The 26,868-nt window shown below is 29.5% G+C and overlaps 1 protein-coding gene across 1 annotated transcript in view; it reads left to right on the top strand.

Moving 5' to 3' along the window:
• Positions 1 to 26,868, top strand: part of LOC141448407 (uncharacterized) — a 151,085-nt gene that overhangs the window by 83,379 nt on the left and 40,838 nt on the right. Inside the window, exon 3 of the mRNA XM_074116766.1 lies at positions 6,772 to 6,976. Within this exon, the coding sequence (XP_073972867.1) occupies positions 6,772 to 6,976 (205 nt within the window). The remainder of the gene's footprint in view (positions 1 to 6,771; positions 6,977 to 26,868) is intronic.

Below are 26,868 nucleotides of genomic sequence, written 5' to 3'. Positions count from 1 at the left end.
CAATGTTGTATATATGTAATATAAAGTAAATAAAATATGCATATTTTTAGGACAACTAATTATTCCAGTATTTTACTATAAGTAAAATTAGGGAGACTAAATTAAATTACAATTGAGAAATGAATAATTATTGTTGAATAATCTACTGTTATTAACTGTGTTATTTGTGCTCACGAATATTTCGGTAAGACGAATTCAAGACTGAAATATTGTTTTAAATCCTCCGTGATTGAAATTTAAAAAGTGGCCGACTCTAACTTTGTTTTTTTCTACTTTAACATGCATGTATATGTGACTACTCAGAATAATTCATCACTCATTTTATCATAATTATAATAAAAAAATATTATGAATGAACTGGCCAGCATAAGGGTCTGTGACATCTAATAAATTCTAAAAAATATTAATGAATATTAATGCAGTAAAATTACTTAAATATTAATGAAGAATTAATGAAATGTTGGGTGCTTGCTGATTTGTGTACCTTTTGGCGTTTAATCAACCCTTATACTTAACATTTTAAACTGTAAGTTTTTGTTAAAGAGATTTTTGTACCTTTTGGATAGATTTTCCTTTTCGTCTATTTTGCAAAGTTACATATCCGCTTTACAGATTTTTTTAAATTTGGAATAAGCAATTCTATCATTATAACCTGATAAGGTGTTAAGTCGGAACCGTAACTACCACTAGAGAGATCTTTTTAAAGAATGATTATAGTTGCGTTCCCCCAAACCATCCTCAATAACAATTTTTTTTGAAAAAGCGTTTTGAATAACATAGGAAGGTATTTGTACGTAAATAGCAAAATTAAACTGCGATTTCAGTACTTCATTTAAGAGGAGTAAGAAAAATAAACTGCGATTGCAGTACTTCTAGGCAAAGAGGCAATGATTTTTTAATCGAACGACAATTCATTGATTTAAATAGGTTCACTCATTGATAATTTAAACGATTGCAGTACTTCCTCTTAATAGGTGCAAGAGCGTGATAGCACTTCACAGCCATGTAGAGGAGCTTTATCCACTTATTTGAGCTGAATTTTATCAAAATCGGACTAAGCGTTATAGAAATATTGGTAATAATAGTTTTAGAAAGGGCCTTACTTGGGTGGGGCAAACTCCCCTCCTTATGAGGCTCAGCCTCGAGGCTTTAAAAGTGCAAATCTGTACAAAATTTCGATTCGAATGACACTTCATTCATGAAAATCGGTTCACGTCTCGATAATTTGAAACGATTGCTATACTTCCTCTTAACAAGTGTAAGAGCAGAATGTCGTTTTAATGTTACGTAGGGAAGCCATAACCCTATGATCCTACCAAATTTTATCAAAATCGGGCCAAGATTTACAGAGTAATTAATGATAATAATTTTGGAGGGGGCCTTACATAAAGGGGGCTAACTCCTCTCCCATTCGATGTACAGCGTCGAGACCCCCAAAAGGCACATCTTCATAAAATTCCGAATCGAATGACACCTCATTCATGAAAATCGGTTCTCGCGTTTAGGCGCTACGTAGTTTACAAAAAAGGTAACAACAACAATTTTTGAAAATGCCGTTTTTGCTCATTTTCAGCAACTTTTTTCTCGAAATCTATTATATCTATGTTGCAAAAAAATTACAGGCATAAAGAAGGATTTGCTCTACTTTATAAAGAAAATTTGGGAAATTTATCATTTATAGAAAAAGAGAAAAAAATTGTCAAAGTTGGGTGTTTTTCAACGTTACGCTTTTTCGTGCAGTTTTTGATGATCAACCCTTACACAACTGTCCTACCGGACAGTTTTAATTATTTCGACTTTATAGTGCATTTAAAAGATAAAGGAGGGGGAAATACGTCACCATAAGTTTGAAGTTTATTATGTTAAAACCATAACCATGTCTATTGTTTACTAATTCAGGTGGAAAGAGTGAAGTCTAATGGCATTTATTTCATCAAGTTGGGGATTAGTCACGGATATTATTTCTGAATGTTTCTATGTAGACATTTCTTCATGGTTCATTAAATTATAGAAAACTTTATTATTATTCACTCTGTCTTATCGCCACAAATACAAATTAATAATTCAAACAGTTTTACCTGATGAAGTTCTCTTATCGCAACTTTTGGAATGAGATTTTCTCAGAAATTATAATTTCTATGAAAACAATCTGGTAGAAACACTCTCACGACTTCCTCTTAATCTTATTCTTTAAATTAAACTCACAAATATTCTACAAACTTGGCACGTTTGTTATATTTAATTATAACTATAGAAATTTAGGCTTAATCGGATTTCCTGTTTAAGTTTCCCAGAAATTCCTGACAAACTGAAAAATCTACTCATTAAAGTGATACTTCCGGTATACCGATTTTGACTAAACCTTATTGGATCATCTGAGCTAAGACATTTAACGTTCTGCGATTTCTGGTAGTTGATAATCACACACACAAACACACACTGAAACAGAGAGAGAGAGAGAGAAGATTTTTTCAGGCCGCTCGATACATTTTAAGGAAAGCTTAATCTACCGGGCAATAAAATGTCCATTTTTGAAGAAAGTAACACTCAGAAGTCTTTTCTGAGAAAATGTGCTACCTTCATACACTCACAGTCAGACCATTTGATAATTTGAGACGATTGCAAAACTTCCCTATAGAAGGTGTAAGAGCAGATCGTCGCTTTACTGTTACGCAGGGGAGCCCTAACGCTTTCATCCTCCCAAATTTTATCAATATTGGGCTAAGATAAACAGAGTTATCAGTAACAATAATATTGGAGGGGGCCTTACATTCATTGGACGAACTCCCCTCCCAAATATGCACAGCGTCGAGACCTCTAAAATGCAAATCTACATAAAATTTTGAATAATGTGACACTTCATTCACGAAAATTGGTTATTGCGACGATGATTTTGTAGGGGTAGTGAACCCCCCACAACTCATCCACTCTAGCGTAGGGGTCGTGAAACCCCACCACTCATCCACTCTAGACATGACAATTCTGGCTCTCATAAAAACAGCATGCTAGTCGCATATCACTAGCCAAATATGCTATAAATTTAGCAGCATCAACAACATCATTTCAGCCAAGCTACCAACGCTAATTTTTCGCCAGCATTCAGCCAAGCTACCAACGCTAATTTTTCGCCAGCATTCAGCCAAGCTACCAACGCTAATTTTTCGCCAACGAAAAATTACTCCAGGAGGGGGGATTGATGTAGGGGTAGTGAACCCCCCACAACTCATCCACTCTAGCGTAGGGGTAGTGAAACCCCACCACTCATCCACTCTAGACAGAGAAGGGAGGCTCGACGAAGATATATAAGAACAAGAGGAAATTCAAAGGGATTCGAGATTCAACTGAGATTCAACTGGGATTCAATTCAGTGATAGATCATATTGATATTGCGTTACATATTCAGTTCGAAGTTTCTGCTCAAAGTCTTACACTTCAGTTGTACACATCGTTTAGCCACGTCAGTCAGTCTGTTCGGTTCTTGTGTAAAGTATACAGTCCTTGGCAGTCAGTCACATACAAATATAATATCTTATACCGATACTAAAAGTGTTATTTATCAATCAACAATCAACAACAACAACAACTCTCCTCAACCATTACAATTTGAAAAGATTGCAAAACTTCCCCTTAGTAGGTGTAAGAGCAGAACGTCGCTTTAATTTTAGGTAGGGGAGCCCTATCCCTTTCACCCTACCAAATTTTATCAAAAACGTGCTAATATTTACAGAGTTATTAGCAATAATAATTTTGGCGGGGGTCTCACATACATGGGGCTAACTCCTCTCCCATTCAATGTACAGCGTCGAGACCCCCAAAAGGCACATCTACATAAAATTCCGAATCGAATGACACCTCATTCATGAAAATCGGTTCGCGCGTTTAGGCGCTATGCACTTTACAAAAAAGGTAACAACAACAAGAAGAAGAACAACAACAATTTTTGAAAATGTTGTTTTTGTGCATTTTTCGCATCGTTTTTCTCGAAAACTAATTAATCTATGTTATTACGAAAAAATTACAGTCATAAAGGAGGATTTGCCCTATATTATAAAGAAAATTTGAGAATTTTATCTTTTATAGAAAAAGAGAAAAAAATTGTCAAAGTTGGGTGTTTTTCAACGTTACGCTTTTTCGTGCAGTTTTTGACGATCAACCCTTATACAACTGTCCTACCGGACAGTTTTAATACAACTGTCCTACCGGACAGTTTTAATTATTATTTTATTTTATTTCCTTATTTTTGAAGTCGCGTTACCATCTGAATTCATTGGCACTGAGTATTTCCAGTGCACTGCTGGAGACAATATTCTCGTTGCATACAAAATTATCGTATTTACCCCCGGACAATGAGGTCGTGACCTCATAGGAAGAGACTATTCTATTAATAGACAATTGGATTCGAACCTGGCTAAGTACTTAGCTAATTCCTTTCCTGAATACGTACGAGACCCAGGAGCAAGAAAAAGGTAATTTTTTGATACTTCAAGTTTAAAAAAAAAAATGGGTCTCCATTTTGTATTTAAACTGGGGAGAGAGAAATAAAAACAAAAGAACTGTGCTGTGGTGGGCGGCCGCACGTAGTCAGTAAAGTGGTTCCAGATAAAATCATTGGAGTAATTAGGGAGAAATAAAACTTGTAGGAATATTAATTAGTGGAGTGGATAGCGCAACCACAACCCGCGGGTCCTCTCCACCCTGAAGGGATTCCAGTTCTGAGACCCGAGACCATCTACCTGTGCCTTCCCTTTCTACCACCTGAACTTCCCTAATTGGCCAGGGTTTCCCTCTTTTTCTCCCACTTCAAATAAAAATAATCGATGAACTTTCTGGTAGCAGTCTAAGTTTTTTCCAGCAATTTTTAGGTAATTTGGGGATGTCTCTGCTTAATTTTTTGAAGCAACCATGCTTTTAAGTAATTGCTGCGTCATTACTTTAAATGAACTTCTTGAATTCAACAGTTGTTGACTTTGGAGAAGTTTTAAATTCAAATGGCTCCAATGGGCTAGAAGCGAATTAGATGATGTTGTGTCTGTCAAGGTCATCTCAACAGGAATACTGGTAGAACCCCATTACTGGCATTATAATTAAGGAATTCACCTCTTCATAATGAACTTCCACGCTAGATTCGTTTTGTGGAGTTAGTGGAATAGAAATAATACTTTTGGTTTTAGGGCCATACTAAGAGGGGATTGTTGGTAGACTTCCCATTTTAAACTGTAATTACTGTGCAATGCTCAGTTTTACGATGTATGAACTTTTTAGTCTGTGTAACAATTAAATTTTTTTTTTGGAATATTCGAAGTTTATAAAAGTAATGTGTTTTAGAACGGTGGGAATTGGAGTAATACGAATATTATATTGTATTTATGGGATATTGTATTTCCCGGACGCTCTATTATCGTTAATATTGTCAGTAATGATGCTAGACAATGGCTGGTCATCATCATCTATCATCACGGAGTGAATAAATAAAATGCTTCCATGTTGTTGCATTGTCGAGGAAATGGTAACGACGTTCTGGTCCAGTTTCTCATTCGATATTTGAAATACAATCTCAGAGAACTGTCAATAAGTAATATTACCGCGGTGAAGAGAGGGTGGCCGCTCAGTGAAGCTGCAGAAGAGAGAGAGGAAGAGGAACAATACTCTGTCACGCTGCAGAAGAATGGAAATGAACTTGAGAGGGGTGCTGCGGGGTGCCGTTCATGTTTTGTCTCGATAACCTGTCTGTGTTTGGGGGTGGTAGCACTAAGATATTCACTTGGGGGACGCTATCCTGGTGTTGTTCTCACACAGAAAGAGAGAGAGGAGAGACAATATCAATATCCATCACCAAAGTGGCCCACTAATGGATTGGAGGAAACCACTGCACAGACCCAGGCACTTCCTTCCGGGGAGTCGCAATCATATCCACTCCAATATCAACTGCCGTTCCTTTCCACCCCCGCTTTATCCACTTTCTATCATTGCACTCCTCAAATGGATACTGCCCCCCCCCCCATAGAGAGAGAGAGAGTGATTGCACCACTCACACGATTCCTCTTACTACGATTCTTCAGATTCTAAATTATTCATTTTCAAACACCTTCAATTTTTCTTGACATCAAAATTGCATAACTGCACCTTATACCTGGACTCTTCAACAGCCACCTAAATCCGTCTCTCACAATTTCCTAAAAAGAATTATCTGAGAAAAATTTATCATATTAAAAGTAAAAGTAAAGTAATTGCCTATTTTTTCAGGCGGGGCTTTACGTCCAACTACCAATTAGGTGTCGTGGACGGAGGCGACTAGCATACATACTTTACTATAAATTTCTCATATTAACCATTAAATAAAATCTAAGGCCTAGAGACTGGGAATCGAACCCAGTACCACAATGCATATTAGGTTTGCAGGTCTCACCTCTTAACCGCTCGGCTACCGTGGCGCCTAAAATTTATCATATTATAATTGTAAATAGAAGAAGAAATAGTTGGAGGCGGATTGAGGGAAATAAATTCTGAGAAGTGTAATTTCCGTGGAGTAATATTGTCCTTCCGATTGTGGAAGTTTCTTCAAACTTTATAATATAAAAGGCACTGAACAGTACACACTGTACCGGTGATAGTTTCAGTGACGAGAGAACACTAACCGCTGGCAGGCAGTGCACTGAAAAAAAATTGATCTGTCCTTAGATTACAATATTAACCATCTTTTCTAGTTATTTTCGCTTATATTTCCTAAAAAAACAATAAGTGTATTTTTTGTTTTTTTGTTTACGTTGAAAGGTTGGCCTGCCTGGGACGCGGCACTATAACGCAGGCGACGGATTATTGCACGCAGTGTTGCCGCTAGAGCTGCGTGTAGAACCTGCACATATTAGTCCAAACGGGCAGTTAGTTTTAAGGTGTACAGCGTTGGTGGCCACCCTGTATAGAAGAACGTCCGAGCTGATCATGGGTCCAAGGACCAGTGAACCCGTTCCAGAGCGAGGTATGTAATCTTCCTTTTTTTTTTAAAAAAAAAAAAAAAAATGGTTAATTGTGATGTGTGGCAGGCAGGGAAGAGCCTCAATTTGCATCAAACTGCAAATATTCTGCAAATATTTTGTGGATTATTAATGTATAAAATTTCGTAAAAATCTGTCGAGTAGGAAACGAGATATTTAGAGTTGAATTTTCGTTTCGTTTTAAACAGTGAAATATTTAACTTCAAATATCTGGAAAACTACTCGATAGATTTTCTTTATATTTCATCTGTATATGTAGACAACTTTTGTCTATTATTGTATAAAATTTCGTAAAAATCTGTCGAGTAGGAAACGAGATATTTAGAGTTGAATTTTCGTTTCGTTTCAAACAGTGAAATATTTAACTTCAAATATCTGGAAAACTACTCGATAGATTTTCTTTATATTTCATCTGTATATGTAGACAACTTTTGTCTATTATTGTATAAAATTTCGTAAAAATCTGTCGAGTAGGAAACGAGATATTTAGAGTTGAATTTTCGTTTCGTTTCAAACAGTGAAATATTTAACTTCAAATATCTGGAAAACTACTCGATAGATTTTCTTTATATTTCATCTGTATATGTAGACAACTTTTGTCTATTATTGTATAAAATTTCGTAAAAATCTGTCGAGTAGGAAACGAGATATTTAGAGTTGAATTTTCGTTTCGTTTCAAACAGTGAAATATTTAACTTCAAATATCTGGAAAACTACTCGATAGATTTTCTTTATATTTCATCTGTATATGTAGACAACTTTTGTCTATTATTGTATAAAATTTCGTAAAAATCTGTCGAGTAGGAAACGACATATTTAGAGTTGAATTTTCGTTTCGTTTCAAACAGTGAAATATTTAACTTCAAATATCTGGAAAACTACTCGATAGATTTTCTTTATATTTCATCTGTATATGTAGACAACTTTTGTCTATTATTGTATAAAATTTCGTAAAAATCTGTCGAGTAGGAAACGAGATATTTAGAGTTGAATTTTCGTTTCGTTTCAAACAGTGAAATATTTAACTTCAAATATCTGGAAAACTACTCGATAGATTTTCTTTATATTTCATCTGTATATGTAGACAACTTTTGTCTATTATTGTATAAAATTTCGTAAAAATCTGTCGAGTAGGAAACGAGATATTTAGAGTTGAATTTTCGTTTCGTTTCAAACAGTGAAATATTTAACTTTAAATATCTGGAAAACTACTCAATAGATTTTCTTTATATTTCATCTGTATATGTAGACAACTTTTGTCTATTATTGTATAAAATTTCGTAAAAATCTGTCGAGTAGGAAACGAGATATTTAGAGTTGAATTTTCGTTTCGTTTCAAACAGTGAAATATTTAACTTCAAATATCTGGAAAACTACTCGATAGATTTTCTTTATATTTCATCTGTATATGTAGACAACTTTTGTCTATTATTGTATAAAATTTCGTAAAAATCTGTCGAGTAGGAAACGAGATATTTAGAGTTGAATTTTCGTTTCGTTTCAAACAGTGAAATATTTAACCTCAAATATCTGGAAAACTACTCGATAGATTTTGTTTATATTTCATCTGTATATGTAGACAACTTTTGTCTATTATTGTATAAAATTTCGTAAAAATCTGTCGAGTAGGAAACGAGATATTTAGAGTTGAATTTTCGATTCGTTTCAAACAGTGAAATATTTAACTTCAAATATCTGGAAAACTCCTCGATAGATTTTGTTTATATTTCATCTGTATATGTAGACAACTTTTGTCTATTATTGTATAAAATTTCGTAAAAATCTGTCGAGTAGGAAACGAGATATTTAGAGTTGAATTTTCGTTTCGTTTCAAACAGTGAAATATTTAACTTCAAATATCTGGAAAACTACTCGATAGATTTTGTTTATATTTCATCTGTATATGTAGACAACTTTTGTCTATTATTGTATAAAATTTCGTAAAAATCTGTCGAGTAGGAAACGAGATATTTAGTGTTAAATTTTCGTTTCGTTTGAAACAGTGAAATCTTTAACTTCAAATATCTGGAAAACTACTCCATAGATTTTGTTTATATTTCATCTGTATATGTAGACAACTTTTGTCTATTATTGTATAAAATTTCGTAAAAATCTGTCGAGTAGGAAACGAGATATTTAGAGTTGAATTTTCGTTTCGTTTCAAACAGTGAAATATTTAACCTCAAATATCTGGAAAACTACTCGATAGATTTTGTTTATATTTCATCTGTATATGTAGACAACTTTTGTCTATTATTGTATAAAATTTCGTAAAAATCTGTCGAGTAGGAAACGAGATATTTAGAGTTGAATTTTCGATTCGTTTCAAACAGTGAAATATTTAACTTCAAATATCTGGAAAACTCCTCGATAGATTTTGTTTATATTTCATCTGTATATGTAGACAACTTTTGTCTATTATTGTATAAAATTTCGTAAAAATCTGTAGAGTAGGAAACGAGATATTTAGAGTTGAATTTTCGTTTCGTTTCAAACAGTGAAATATTTAACTTCAAATATCTGGAAAACTACTCGATAGATTTTGTTTATATTTCATCTGTATATGTAGACAACTTTTGTCTATTATTGTATAAAATTTCGTAAAAATCTGTCGAGTAGGAAACGAGATATTTAGTGTTAAATTTTCGTTTCGTTTGAAACAGTGAAATCTTTAACTTCAAATATCTGGAAAACTACTCCATAGATTTTGTTTATATTTCATCTGTATATGTAGACAACTTTTGTCTATTATTGTATAAAATTTCGTAAAAATCTGTCGAGTAGGAAACGAGATATTTAGAGTTGAATTTTCGTTTCGTTTCAAACAGTGAAATATTTAACTTCAAATATCTGGAAAACTACTCGATAGATTTTGTTTATATTTCATCTGTATATGTAGACAACTTTTGTCTATTATTGTGTAAAATTTCGTAAAAATCTGTCGAGTAGGAAACGAGATATTTAGAGTTGAATTTTTGTTTCGTTTCAAACAGTGAACTTTAACTTCAAATATCTGGAAAACTACTCGATAGATTTTGTTTATATTTCATCTGTATATGTAGACAACTTTTGTCTATTATTGTATAAAATTTCGTAAAAATCTGTCGAGTAGGAAACGAGATATTTAGAGTTGAATTTTCGTTTCGTTTCAAACAGTGAAATATTTAACTTCAAATATCTGGAAAACTACTCCATAGATTTTGTTTATATTTCATCTGTATATGTAGACAACTTTTGTCTATTATTGTATAAAATTTCGTAAAAATCTGTCGAGTAGGAAACGAGATATTTAGAGTTGAATTTTCGTTTCGTTTCAAACAGTGAAATATTTAACTTCAAATATCTGGAAAACTACTCGATAGATTTTGTTTATATTTCATCTGTATATGTAGACAACTTTTGTCTATTATTGTGTAAAATTTCGTAAAAATCTGTCGAGTAGGAAACGAGATATTTGGAGTTGAATTTTTGTTTCGTTTCAAACAGTGAACTTTAACTTCAAATATCTGGAAAACTACTCGATAGATTTTGTTTATATTTCATCTGTATATGTAGACAACTTTTGTCTATTATTGTATAAAATTACGTAAAAATCTGTAGAGTAGGAAACGAGATATTTAGAGTTGAATTTTCGTTTCGTTTCAAACAGTGAAATATTTAACTTCAAATATCTGGAAAACTACTCGATAGATTTTGTTTATATTTCATGTGTATATGTAGACAACTTTTGTCTATTATTGTATAAAATTTCGTAAAAATCTGTCGAGTAGGAAACGAGATATTTAGAGTTGAATTTTCGTTTCGTTTCAAACAGTGAAATATTTAACTTCAAATATCTGGAAAACTACTCGATAGATTTTGTTTATATTTCATCTGTATATGTAGACAACTATTGTCTATTATTGTATAAAATTTCGTAAAAATCTGTCGAGTAGGAAACGAGATATTCAGTGTTAAATTTTCGTTTCGTTTGAAACAGTGAAATATTTAACTTCAAATATCTGGAAAACTACTCGATAGATTTTGTTTATATTTCATCTGTATATGTAGACAACTTTTGTCTATTATTGTATAAAATTTCGTAAAAATCTGTCGAGTAGGAAACGAGATATTTAGTGTTAAATTTTTGTTTCGTTTGAAACTGTAAAATCTTTAACTTCAAATATCTGGAAAACTACTCGATAGATTTTGTTTATATTTCATGTGTATATGTAGACAACTTTTGTCTATTATTGTATAAAATTTCGTAAAAATCTGTCGAGTAGGAAACGAGATATTTAGAGTTGAATTTTCGTTTCGTTTCAAACAGTGAAATATTTAACTTCAAATATCTGGAAAACTACTCGATAGATTTTGTTTATATTTCATGTGTATATGTAGACAACTTTTGTCTATTATTGTATAAAATTTCGTAAAAATCTGTCGAGTAGGAAACGAGATATTTAGAGTTGAATTTTCGTTTCGTTTCAAACAGTGAAATATTTAACTTCAAATATCTGGAAAACTACTCGATAGATTTTGTTTATATTTCATCTGTATATGTAGACAACTATTGTCTATTATTGTATAAAATTTCGTAAAAATCTGTCGAGTAGGAAACGAGATATTCAGTGTTAAATTTTCGTTTCGTTTGAAACAGTGAAATATTTAACTTCAAATATCTGGAAAACTACTCGATAGATTTTGTTTATATTTCATCTGTATATGTAGACAACTTTTGTCTATTATTGTATAAAATTTCGTAAAAATCTGTCGAGTAGGAAACGAGATATTTAGTGTTAAATTTTTGTTTCGTTTGAAACTGTAAAATCTTTAACTTCAAATATCTGGAAAACTACTCGATAGATTTTGTTTATATTTCATGTGTATATGTAGACAACGTTTGTCTATTATTGTATAAAATTTCGTAAAAATCTGTCGAGTAGGAAACGAGATATTTAGAGTTGAATTTTCGTTTCGTTTCAAACAGTGAAATATTTAACTTCAAATATCTGGAAAACTACTCAATAGATTTTGTTTATATTTCATCTGTATATGGAGACAACTATTGTCTATTATTGTATAAAATTTCGTAAAAATCTGTCGAGTAGGAAACGAGATATTCAGTGTTAAATTTTCGTTTCGTTTGAAACAGTGAAATATTTAACTTCAAATATCTGGAAAACTACTCGATAGATTTTGTTTATATTTCATCTGTATATGTAGACAACTTTTGTCTATTATTGTATAAAATTTCGTAAAAATCTGTCGAGTAGGAAACGAGATATTTAGTATTAAATTTTTGTTTCGTTTGAAACAGTAAAATCTTTAGCTTCAAATATCTGGAAAACTACTCGATAGATTTTGTTTATATTTCATGTGTATATGTAGACAACTTTTGTCTATTATTGTATAAAATTTCGTAAAAATCTGTCGAGTAGGAAACGAGATATTTAGAGTTGAATTTTCGTTTCGTTTCAAACAGTGAAATCTTTAACTTCAAATATCTGGAAAACTACTCGATAGATTTTGTTTATATTTCATGTGTATATGTAGACAACTTTTGTCTATTATTGTATAAAATATCGTAAAAATCTGTCGAGTGGGAAACGAGATATTTAGAGTTGAATTTTCGTTTCGTTTCAAACAGTGAAATATTTAACTTCAAATATCTGGAAAACTACTCGATAGATTTTGTTTATATTTCATCTGTATATGTAGACAACTTTTGTCTATTATTGTGTAAAATTTCGTAAAAATCTGTCGAGTAGGAAACGAGATATTTAGTGTTAAATTTTCGTTTCGTTTAAAACAGTGAAATCTTTAACTTCAAATATCTGGAAAACTACTCGATAGATTTTGTTTATATTTCATGTGTATATGTAGACTACTTTTGTCTATTATTGTATAAAATTTCGTAAAAGTCTGTCGAGTAGGAAACGAGATATTTAGAGTTGAATTTTCGTTTCGTTTCAAACAGTGAAATATTTAACTTCAAATATCTGGAAAACTCCTCGATAGATTTTGTTTATATTTCATCTGTATATGTAGACAACTTTTGTCTATTATTGTATAAAATTTCGTAAAAATCTGTCGAGTAGGAAACGAGATATTTAGTGTTAAATTTTTGTTTCGCTTGAAACAGTGAACTTTAACTTCAAATATCTGGAAAACTACTCGATAGATTTTGTTTATATTTCATCTGTATATGTAGACATCTTTTGTCTGTTATTGTATAAAATTTCGTAAAAATCTGTCGAGTAGGAAACGAGATATTTAGAGTTGAATTTTCGTTTCGTTTCAAACAGTGAAATATTTAACTTCAAATATCTGGAAAACTACTCGATAGATTTTGTTTATATTTCATGTGTAAATGTAGACAACTTTTGTCTATTATTGTATAAAATTTCGTAAAAATCTGTCGAGTAGGAAACGAGATATTTAGTGTTAAATTTTCGTTTCGTTTGAAACAGTGAAATCTTTAACTTCAAATATCTGGAAAACTACTCGATAGATTTTGTTTATATTTAAAGTGTATATGTAGACAACTTTTGTCTATTATTGTATAAAATTTCTTAAAATTCTGTCGAGTAGGAAACGAGATATTTAGAGTTGAATTTTCGTTTCGTTTCAAACAGTGAACTTTAACTTCAAATATCTGGAAAACTACTCGATAGATTTTGTTTATATTTCATCTGTATATGTAGACAACTTTTGTCTATTATTGTATAAAATTTCGTAAAAATCTGTCGAGTAGGAAACGAGATATTTAGTGTTAAATTTTTGTTTCGTTTGAATCAGTAAAATCTTTAACTTCAAATATCTGGAAAACTACTCGATAGATTTTGTTTATATTTCATGTGTATATGTAGACAACTTTTGTCTATTATTGTATAAAATTTCGTAAAAATCTGTCGAGTAGGAAACGAGATATTTAGAGTTGAATTTTCGTTTCGTTTCAAACAGTGAAATATTTAACTTCAAATATCTGGAAAACTACTCGATAGATTTTGTTTATATTTCATCTGTATATGTAGACAACTATTGTCTATTATTGTATAAAATTTCGTAAAAATCTGTCGAGTAGGAAACGAGATATTCAGTGTTAAATTTTCGTTTCGTTTGAAACAGTGAAATATTTAACTTCAAATATCTGGAAAACTACTCGATAGATTTTGTTTATATTTCATCTGTATATGTAGACAACTTTTGTCTATTATTGTATAAAATTTCGTAAAAATCTGTCGAGTAGGAAACGAGATATTTAGTGTTAAATTTTTGTTTCGTTTGAAACAGTAAAATCTTTAACTTCAAATATCTGGAAAACTACTCGATAGATTTTGTTTATATTTCATGTTTAAATGTAGACAACTTTTGTCTATTATTGTATAAAATTTCGTAAAAATCTGTCGAGTGGGAAACGAGATATTTAGAGTTGAATTTTCGTTTCGTTTCAAACAGTGAAATATTTAACTTCAAATATCTGGAAAACTACTCGTTAGATTTTGTTTATATTTCATGTGTATATGTAGACAACTTTTGTCTATTATTGTATAAAATTTCGTAAAAATCTGTCGAGTAGGAAACGAGATATTTAGTGTTAAATTTTTGTTTCGTTTGAAACAGTAAAATCTTTAACTTCAAATATCTGGAAAACTACTCGATAGATTTTGTTTATATTTCATGTGTATATGTAGACAACTTTTGTCTATTATTGTATAAAATTTCGTAAAAATCTGTCGAGTAGGAAACGAGATATTTAGAGTTGAATTTTCGTTTCGTTTCAAACAGTGAAATATTTAACTTCAAATATCTGGAAAACTACTCGATAGATTTTATTTATATTTCATCTGTATATGTAGACAACTATTATCTATTATTGTATAAAATTTCGTAAAAATCTGTCGAGTAGGAAACGAGATATTCAGTGTTAAATTTTCGTTTCGTTTGAAACAGTGAAATATTTAACTTCAAATATCTGGAAAACTACTCGATAGATTTTGTTTATATTTCATCTGTATATGTAGACAACTTTTGTCTATTATTGTATAAAATTTCGTAAAAATCTGTCGAGTAGGAAACGAGATATTTAGAGTTGAATTTTCGTTTCGTTTCAAACAGTGAAATATTTAACTTCAAATATCTGGAAAACTACTCGATAGATTTTGTTTATATTTCATCTGTATATGTAGACAACATTTGTCTATTATTGTGTAAAATTTCGTAAAAATCTGTCGAGTAGGAAACGAGATATTTAGAGTTGAATTTTTGTTTCGTTTCAAACAGTGAAATCTTTAACTTCAAATATCTGGAAAACTACTCGATAGATTTTGTTTATATTTCATGTGTATATGTAGACAACTTTTGTCTATTATTGTATAAAATATCGTAAAAATCTGTCGAGTAGGAAACGAGATATTTAGTGTTAAATTTTCGTTTCGTTTGAAGCAGTGAAATCTTTAACTTCAAATATCTGGAAAACTACTCGATAGATTTTGTTTATATTTCATGTGTATATGTAGACCACTTTTGTCTATTATTGTATAAAATTTCGTAAAAGTCTGTCGAGTAGGAAACGAGATATTTAGAGTTGAATTTTCGTTTCGTTTCAAACAGTGAAATATTTAACTTCAAATATCTGGAAAACTCCTCGATAGATTTTGTTTATATTTCATCTGTATATGTAGACAACTTTTGTCTATTATTGTATAAAATTTCGTAAAAATCTGTCGAGTAGGAAACGAGATATTTAGTGTTAAATTTTTGTTTCGCATGAAACAGTGAATTTTAACTTCAAATATCTGGAAAACTACTCGATAGATTTTGTTTATATTTCATCTGTATATGTAGACAACTTTTGTCTGTTATTGTATAAAATTTCGTAAAAATCTGTCGAGTAGGAAACGAGATATTTAGAGTTGAATTTTCGTTTCGTTTCAAACAGTGAAATATTTAACTTCAAATATCTGGAAAACTACTCGATAGATTTTGTTTATATTTCATGTGTAAATGTAGACAACTTTTGTCTATTATTGTATAAAATTTCGTAAAAATCTGTCGAGTGGGAAACGAGATATTTAGAGTTGAATTTTCGTTTCGTTTCAAACAGTGAAATATTTAACTTCAAATATCTGGAAAACTACTCGTTAGATTTTGTTTATATTTCATGTGTATATGTAGACAACTTTTGTCTATTATTGTATAAAATTTCGTAAAAATCTGTCGAGTAGGAAACGAGATATTTAGTGTTAAATTTTCGTTTCGTTTGAAACAGTGAAATCTTTAACTTCAAATATCTGGAAAACTACTCAATAGATTTTGTTTATATTTCATCTGTATATGTAGACAACTTTTGTCTATTATTGTATAAAATTTCGTAAAAATCTGTCCAGTAGGAAACGAGATATTTAGAGTTGAATTTTCGTTTCGTTTCAAACAGTGAAATATTTAACTTCAAATATCTGGAAAACTACTCAATAGATATTGTTTATATTTCATCTGCATATGTAGACAACTTTTGTCTATTATTGTATAAAATTTCGTAAAAATCTGTCGAGTAGGAAACGAGATATTTAGTGTTAAATTTTCGTTTCGTTTGAAACAGTGAAATCTTTAACTTCAAATATCTGGAAAACTACTCGATAGATTTTGTTTATATTTCATGTGTATATGTAGACAAGTTTTGTCTATTATTGTATAAAATATCGTAAAAATCTGTCGAGTAGGAAACGAGATATTTAGAGTTGAATTTTCGTTTCGTTTCAAACAGTGAAATATTTAACTTCAAATATCTGGAAAACTACTCGATAGATTTTGTTTATATTTCATCTGTATATGTAGACAACTTTTGTCTATTATTGTGTAAAATTTCGTAAAAATCTGTCGAGTAGGAAACGAGATATTAAGTGTTAAATTTTCGTTTCGTTTGAAACAGTGAAATTTTTAACTTCAAATATCTGGAAAACTACTCGATAGATTTCGTTTTTATTTCATGTGTATATGTAGACAACTTTTGTCTATTATTGTATAAAATTTCGTAAAAATCTGTCGAGTAGGAAACGAGATATTTAGTGTTAAATTTTCGTTTCGTTTGAAACAGTGAAATCTTTAACATCAAATATCTGGAAAACTACTCAATAGATTTTGTTTATATTTCATCTGTATATTTAGACAACTTTTGTCTATTATTGTATAAAATTTCGTAAAAATCTGTCGAGTAGGAAACGAGATATTTAGAGTTGAATTTTCGTTTCGTTTCAAACAGTGAAATATTTAACTTCAAATATCTGGAAAACTACTCGATAGATTTTCTTTATATTTCATCTGCATATGTAGACAACTTTTGTCTATTATTGTATAAAATTTCGTAAAAATCTGTCGAGTAGGAAACGAGATATTTAGTGTTAAATTTTCGTTTCGTTTGAAACAGTGAAATCTTTAACTTCAAATATCTGGAAAACTACTCGATAGATTTTGTTTATATTTAATGTGTATATGTAGACAACTTTTGTATATTATTGTATAAAATTTCGTAAAAATCTGTCGAGTAGGAAACGAGATATTTAGAGTTGAATTTTCGTTTCGTTTCAAACAGTGAAATATTTAACTTCAAATATCTGGAAAACTACTCGATAGATTTAGTTTATATTTCATCTGTATATGTAGACAACTTTTGTCTATTATTGTGTAAAATTTCGTAAAAATCTGTCGAGTAGGAAACGAGATATTTAGTGTTAAATTTTCGTTTCGTTTGAAACAGTGAAATCTTTAACTTCAAATATCTGGAAAACTACTCGATAGATTTTGTTTATATATCATCTGTATATGTAGACAACTTTTGTCTATTATTGTATAAAATTTCGTAAAAATCTGTCGAATAGGAAACGAGATTATTAGTGTTAAATTTTCGTTTCGTTTGAAACAGTGAAATCTTTAACTTCAAATATCTGGAAAACTACTCGATAGATTTTGTTTATATTTCATGTGTATATGTAGACTACATTTGTCTATTATTGTATAAAATTTCGTAAAAGTCTGTCGAGTAGGAAACGAGATATTTAGAGTTGAATTTTCGTTTCGTTTCAAACAGTGAAATCTTTAACTTCAAATATCTGGAAAACTACTCGATAGATTTTGTTTATATTTCATCTGTATATATAGACAACTTTTGTCTATTATTGTATAAAATTTCGTAAAAATCTGTCGAGTAGGAAACGAGTTATTTAGAGTTGAATTTTCGTTTCCTTTCAAAAAGTGAAATATTTAACTTCAAATATATGGAAAACTACTCGATAGATTTTGTTTATATTTCATGTGTATATGTAGACAACTATTGTCTATTATTGTATAAAATTTCGTAAAAATCTGTCGAGTAGGAAACGAGATATATAGAGTTGAATTTTCGTTTCGTTTCAAACAGTGAAATATTTATCTTCAAAAATCTGGAAAACTACTCGATAGAATTTGTTTATATTTCATCTGTATATGTAGACAACTTTTGTCTATTATTGTGTAAAATTTCGTAAAAATTTGTCGAGTAGGAAACGAGATATTTAGTGTTAAATTTTCGTTTCGTTTGAAACAGTGAAATCTTTAACTTCAAATATCTGGAAAACTACTCGATAGATTTTGTTTATATTTCATGTGTATATGTAGACAACTTTTGTCTATTATTGTATAAAATTTCGTAAAAATCTGTCGAGTAGGAAACGAGATATTTAGAGTTGAATTTTCGTTTCGTTTCAAACAGTGAAATATTTAACTTCAAATATCTGGAAAACTACTCGATAGATTTTGTTTATATTTCATCTGTATATGTAGACAACTTTTGTCTATTATTGTGTAAAATTTCGTAAAAATCTGTCGAGTAGGAAACGAGATATTTAGTGTTAAATTTTCGTTTCGTTTGAAACAGTGAAATCTTTAACTTCAAATATCTGGAAAACTACTCGATAGATTTTGTTTATATATCATCTGTATATGTAGACAACTTTTGTCTATTATTGTATAAAATTTCGTAAAAATCTGTCGAATAGGAAACGAGATTATTAGTGTTAAATTTTCGTTTCGTTTGAAACAGTGAAATCTTTAACTTCAAATATCTGGAAAACTACTCGATAGATTTTGTTTATATTTCATGTGTATATGTAGACAACTTTTGTCTATTATTGTATAAAATATCGTAAAAATCTGTCGAGTAGGAAACGAGATATTTAGAGTTGAATTTTCGTTTCGTTTCAAACAGTGAAATATTTAACTTCAAATATCTGGAAAACTACTCGATAGATTTTGTTTATATTTCATCTGTATATGTAGACAACTTTTGCCTATTATTGTGTAAAATTTCGTAAAAATCTGTCGAGTAGGAAACGAGATATTTAGTGTTAAATTTTCGTTTCGTTTGAAACAGTGAAATCTTTAACTTCAAATATCTGGAAAACTACTCGATAGATTTTGTTTATATATCATCTGTATATGTAGACAACTTTTGTCTATTATTGTATAAAATTTCGTAAAAATCTGTCGAATAGGAAACGAGATTATTAGTGTTAAATTTTCGTTTCGTTTCAAACAGTGAAATCTTTAACTTCAAATATCTGGAAAACTACTCGATAGATTTTGTTTATATTTCATGTGTATATGTAGACAACTTTTGTCTATTATTGTATAAAATATCTTAAAAATCTGTCGAGTAGGAAACGAGATATTTAGAGTTGAATTTTCGTTTCGTTTCAAACAGTGAAATATTTAACTTCAAATATCTGGAAAACTACTCGATAGATTTTGTTTATATTTCATCTGTATATGTAGACAACTTTTGTCTATTATTGTGTAAAATTTCGTAAAAATCTGTCGAGTAGGAAACGAGATATTTAGTGTTAAATTTTCGTTTCGTTTGAAACAGTGAAATCTTTAACTTCAAATATCTGGAAAACTACTCGATAGATTTTGTTTATATTTCATGTGTATATGTAGACTACATTTGTCTATTATTGTATAAAATTTCGTAAAAGTCTGTCGAGTAGGAAACGAGATATTTAGAGTTGAATTTTCGTTTCGTTTCAAACAGTGAAATCTTTAACTTCAAATATCTGGAAAACTACTCGATAGATTTTGTTTATATTTCATCTGTATATATAGACAACTTTCGTCTATTATTGTATAAAATTTCGTAAAAATCTGTCGAGTAGGAAACGAGTTATTTAGAGTTTAATTTTCGTTTCGTTTCAAACAGTGAAATATTTAACTTCAAATATATGGAAAACTACTCGATAGATTTTGTTTATATTTCATGTGTATATGTAGACAACTATTGTCTATTATTGTATAAAATTTCGTAAAAATCTGTCGAGTAGGAAACGAGATATATAGAGTTGAATTTTCGTTTCGTTTCAAACAGTGAAATATTTATCTTCAAAAATCTGGAAAACTACTCGATAGAATTTGTTTATATTTCATCTGTATATGTAGACAACTTTTGTCTATTATTGTGTAAAATTTCGTAAAAATCTGTCGAGTAGGAAACGAGATATTTAGTGTTAAATTTTCGTTTCGTTTAAAACAGTGAAATCTTTAACTTCAAATATCTGGAAAACTACTCGATAGATTTTGTTTATATTTCATCTGTATATGTAGACAACTTTTGTCTATTATTGTATAAAATTTCGTAAAAGCCTGTCGAATAGGAAACGAGATTATTAGTGTTAAATTTTCGTTTCGTTTGAAACAGTGAAATCTTTAACTTCAAATATCTGGAAAACTACTCGATAGATTTTGTTTATATTTCATGTGTATATGTAGACTACTTTTGTCTATTATTGTATAAAATTTCGTAAATGTCTGTCGAGTAGGAAACGAGATATTTAGAGTTGAATTTTCGTTTCGTTTCAAACAGTGAAATCTTTAACTTCAAATATCTGGAAAACTACTCGATAGATTTTGTTTATATTTCATCTGTATATGTAGACAACTTTTGTCTATTATTGTATAAAATTTCGTAAAAATCTGTCGAGTAGGAAACGAGTTATTTAGAGTTGAATTTTCGTTTCATTTCAAACAGTGAAATATTTAACTTCAAATATCTGGAAAACTACTCGATAGATTTTGTTTATATTTCATCTGTATATGTAGACTACTTTTGTCTATTATTGTATAAAATTTCGTAAAAATCTGTCGAGTAGGAAACAAGATATTTAGAGTTGAATTTTCGTTTCGTTTCAAACAGTGAAATATTTAACTTCAAATATCTGGAAAACTACTCGATAGATTTTGTTTATATTTCATGTGTATATGTAGACAACTTTTGTCTATTATTGTATAAAATTTCGTAAAAATCTGTCGAGTAGGAAACGAGATATTTAGAGTTGAATTTTCGTTTCGTTTCAAACAGTGAAATATTTAACTTCAAATATCTGGAAAACTACTCGATTGATTTTGTTTATATTTCATCTGTATATGTAGACAACTTTTGTCTATTATTGTGTAAAATTTCGTAAAAATCTGTCGAGTAGGAAACGAGATATTTAGTGTTAAATTTTCGTTTCGTTTGAAACAGTGAAATCTTTAACTTCAAATATCTGGAAAACTACTCGATAGATTTTGTTTATATATCATCTGTATATGTAGACAACTTTTGTCTATTATTGTATAAAATTTCGTAAAAATCTGTCGAATAGGAAACGAGATTATTAGTGTTAAATTTTCGTTTCGTTTGAAACAGTGAAATCTTTAACTTCAAATATCTGGAAAACTACTCGATAGATTTTGTTTATATTTCATGTGTATATGTAGACAACTTTTGTCTATTATTGTATAAAATATCGTAAAAATCTGTCGAGTAGGAAACGAGATATTTAGAGTTGAATTTTCGTTTCGTTTCAAACAGTGAAATATTTAACTTCAAATATCTGGAAAACTACTCGATAGATTTTGTTTATATTTCATCTGTATATGTAGACAACTTTTGCCTATTATTGTGTAAAATTTCGTAAAAATCTGTCGAGTAGGAAACGAGATATTTAGTGTTAAATTTTCGTTTCGTTTGAAACAGTGAAATCTTTAACTTCAAATATCTGGAAAACTACTCGATAGATTTTGTTTATATTTCATGTGTATATGTAGACAACTTTTGTCTATTATTGTATAAAAGTTCGTAAAAGTCTGTCGAGTAGGAAACGAGATATTTAGAGTTGAATTTTCGTTTCGTTTCAAACAGTGAAATCTTTAACTTCAAATATCTGGAAAACTACTCGATAGATTTTGTTTATATTTCATGTGTATATGTAGACAACTATTGTCTATTATTGTATAAAATTTCGTAAAAATCTGTCGAGTAGGAAACGAGATATATAGAGTTGAATTTTCGTTTCGTTTCAAACAGTGAAATATTTAACTTCAAATATCTGGAAAACTACTCGATAGATTTTGTTTATATTTCATGTGTGTATGTAGACAACTTTTGTCTATTATTGTATAAAATTTCGTAAAAATCTGTCGAGTAGGAAACGAGATATTTAGAGTTGAATTTTCGTTTCGTTTCAAACAGTGAAATATTTAACTTCAAATATCTGGAAAACTACTCGATAGATTTTGTTTATATTTCATCTGTATATGTAGACAACTTTTGTCTATTATTGTGTAAAATTTCGTAAAAATCTGTCGAGTAGGAAACGAGATATTTAGTGTTATTTTTTCGTTTCGTTTGAAACAGTGAAATCTTTAACTTCAAATATCTGGAAAACTACTCGATAGATTTTGTTTATATATCATCTGTATATGTAGACAACTTTTGTCTATTATTGTATAAAATTTCGTAAAAATCTGTCGAATAGGAAACGAGATTATTAGTGTTAAATTTTCGTTTCGTTTGAAACAGTGAAATCTTTAACTTCAAATATCTGGAAAACTACTCGATAGATTTTGTTTATATTTCATGTGTATATGTAGACAGCTTTTGTCTATTATTGTATAAAATTTCGTAAAAATCTGTCGAGTAGGAAAGGAGATATTTAGTGTTGAATTTTCGTTTCGTTTCAAACAGTGAAATATTTAACTTCAAATATCTGGAAAACTACTCGATAGATTTTGTTTATATTTCATTTGTATATGTAGACAACTTTTGTCTATTATTGTATAAAATTTCGTAAAAATCTGTCGAGTAGGTAACGAGATATTTGGAGTTGAATTTTCGTTTCGTTTCAAACAGTGAAATATTTAACTTCAAATATCTGGAAAACTACTCGATAGATTTTGTTTATATTTCATGTGTATATGTAGACAACTTTTGTCTATTATTGTATAAAATTTCGTAAAAATCTGTCGAGTAGGAAACGAGATATTTAGAGTTGAATTTTCGTTTCGTTTCAAACAGTGAAATATTTAACTTCAAATATCTGGAAAACTACTCGATAGATTTTGTTTATATTTCATGTGTATATGTAGACAACTTTTGTCTATTATTGTATAAAATTTCGTAAAAATCTGTCGAGTAGGAAACGAGATATTTAGTGTTAAATTTTCGTTTCGTTTTAAACAGTGAAATATTTGGTTAAAACCAGATTTTATTTTTTTTCCCCCTGCGCACGAATTTTCGTTTCGTTTCAAACAGTGAAATATTTAACTTCAAATATCTGGAAAACTACTCGATAGTTTTTTTTTATATTTCATCTGTATATGTAGACAACTTTTGTCTATTATTGTATAAAATTTCGTAAAAATCTGTCGAGTAGGAAACGAGATATTTAGTGTTAAATTTTCGTTTCGTTTGAAACAGTGAAATCTTTAACTTCAAATATCTGGCAAACTACTCGATAGATTTTGTATATATTTCATGTGTACATGTAGACAACTTTTGTCTATTATTGTATAAGATTTCGTAAAAATCTGTCGAGTAGGAAACGAGATATTTAGAGTTGAATTTTCGTTTCGTTTCAAACAGTGAAATATTTAACTTCAAATATCTGGCAAACTACTCGATAGATTTTGTATATATTTCATGTGTACATGTAGACAACTTTTGTCTATTATTGTATAAGATTTCGTAAAAATCTGTCGAGTAGGAAACGAGATATTTAGAGTTGAATTTTCGTTTCGTTTCAAACAGTGAAATATTTAACTTCAAATATCTGGAAAACTCCTCGATAGATTTTGTTTATATTTCATCTGTATATGTACACAACTTTTGTCTATTATTGTATAAAATTTCGTAAAAATCTGTCGAGTAGGAAACGAGATATTTAGTGTTATATTTTCGTTTCGTTTGAAACAGTGAACTTTAACTTCAAATATCTGGAAAACTATTCGATAGATTTTGTTTATATTTCATCTGTATATGTAGACAACTTTTGTCTATTATTGTATAAAATTTCGTAAAAATCTGTCGAGTAGGAAACGAGATATTTAGAGTTGAATTTTCGTTTCGTTTCAAACAGTGAAATATTTAACTTCAAATATCTGGAAAACTACTCGATAGATTTTGTTTATATTTCATCTGTATATGTAGACAACTTTTGTCTATTATTGTGTAAAATTTCGTAAAAATCTGTCGAGTAGGAAACGAGATATTTAGTGTTAAATTTTCGTTTCGTTTGAAACAGTGAAATCTTTAACTTCAAATATCTGGAAAACTACTCGATAGATTTTGTTTATATATCATCTGTATATGTAGACAACTTTTGTCTATTATTGTATAAAATTTCGTAAAAATCTGTCGAGTAGGAAACGAGATATTTAGAGTTGAATTTTCGTTTCGTTTCAAACAGTGAAATATTTAACTTCAAATATCTGGAAAACTACTCGATAGATTTTGTTTATATTTCATCTGTATATGTAGACAACTTTTGTCTATTATTGTGTAAAATTTCGTAAAAATCTGTCGAGTAGGAAACGAGATATTTAGTGTTATTTTTTCGTTTCGTTTGAAACAGTGAAATCTTTAACTTCAAATATCTGGAAAACTACTCGATAGATTTTGTTTATATATCATCTGTATATGTAGACAACTTTTGTCTATTATTGTATAAAATTTCGTAAAAATCTGTCGAATAGGAAACGAGATTATTAGTGTTAAATTTTCGTTTCGTTTGAAACAGTGAAATCTTTAACTTCAAATATCTGGAAAACTACTCGATAGATTTTGTTTATATTTCATGTGTATATGTAGACAGCTTTTGTCTATTATTGTAAAAAATTTCGTAAAAATCTGTCGAGTAGGAAAGGAGATATTTAGTGTTGAATTTTCGTTTCGTTTCAAACAGTGAAATATTTAACTTCAAATATCTGGAAAACTACTCGATAGATTTTGTTTATATTTCATTTGTATATGTAGACAACTTTTGTCTATTATTGTATAAAATTTCGTAAAAATCTGTCGAGTAGGTAACGAGATATTTGGAGTTGAATTTTCGTTTCGTTTCAAACAGTGAAATATTTAACTTCAAATATCTGGAAAACTACTCGATAGATTTTGTTTATATTTCATGTGTATATGTAGACAACTTTTGTCTATTATTGTATAAAATTTCGTAAAAATCTGTCGAGTAGGAAACGAGATATTTAGAGTTGAATTTTCGTTTCGTTTCAAACAGTGAAATATTTAACTTCAAATATCTGGAAAACTACTCGATAGATTTTGTTTATATTTCATGTGTATATGTAGACAACTTTTGTCTATTATTGTATAAAATTTCGTAAAAATCTGTCGAGTAGGAAACGAGATATTTAGTGTTAAATTTTCGTTTCGTTTTAAACAGTGAAATATTTGGTTAAAACCAGATTTTATTTTTTTTCCCCCTGCGCACGAATTTTCGTTTCGTTTCAAACAGTGAAATATTTAACTTCAAATATCTGGAAAACTACTCGATAGTTTTTTTTTATATTTCATCTGTATATGTAGACAACTTTTGTCTATTATTGTATAAAATTTCGTAAAAATCTGTCGAGTAGGAAACGAGATATTTAGTGTTAAATTTTCGTTTCGTTTGAAACAGTGAAATCTTTAACTTCAAATATCTGGCAAACTACTCGATAGATTTTGTATATATTTCATGTGTACATGTAGACAACTTTTGTCTATTATTGTATAAGATTTCGTAAAAATCTGTCGAGTAGGAAACGAGATATTTAGAGTTGAATTTTCGTTTCATTTCAAACAGTGAAATATTTAACTTCAAATATCTGGCAAACTACTCGATAGATTTTGTATATATTTCATGTGTACATGTAGACAACTTTTGTCTATTATTGTATAAGATTTCGTAAAAATCTGTCGAGTAGGAAACGAGATATTTAGAGTTGAATTTTCGTTTCGTTTCAAACAGTGAAATATTTAACTTCAAATATCTGGAAAACTCCTCGATAGATTTTGTTTATATTTCATCTGTATATGTAGACAACTTTTGTCTATTATTGTATAAAATTTCGTAAAAATCTGTCGAGTAGGAAACGAGATATTTAGTGTTATATTTTCGTTTCGTTTGAAACAGTGAACTTTAACTTCAAATATCTGGAAAACTATTCGATAGATTTTGTTTATATTTCATCTGTATATGTAGACAACTTTTGTCTATTATTGTATAAAATTTCGTAAAAATCTGTCGAGTAGGAAACGAGATATTTAGAGTTGAATTTTCGTTTCGTTTCAAACAGTGAAATATTTAACTTCAAATATCTGGAAAACTACTCGATAGATTTTGTTTATATTTCATCTGTATATGTAGACAACTTTTGTCTATTATTGTGTAAAATTTCGTAAAAATCTGTCGAGTAGGAAACGAGATATTTAGTGTTAAATTTTCGTTTCGTTTGAAACAGTGAAATCTTTAACTTCAAATATCTGGAAAACTACTCGATAGATTTTGTTTATATATCATCTGTATATGTAGACAACTTTTGTCTATTA

The sequence above is a fragment of the Rhodnius prolixus genome, unplaced genomic scaffold (genome assembly GCF_049639745.1).
Source record: "Rhodnius prolixus isolate KJV_2025 unplaced genomic scaffold, Rpr scaffold_25, whole genome shotgun sequence".
NCBI classification, from domain to species: Eukaryota; Metazoa; Arthropoda; class Insecta; order Hemiptera; family Reduviidae; genus Rhodnius; species Rhodnius prolixus.
The sequence above is the reverse complement of the archived record's forward strand: the minus strand, read 5'-3'. Positions and strand labels throughout refer to the sequence as shown.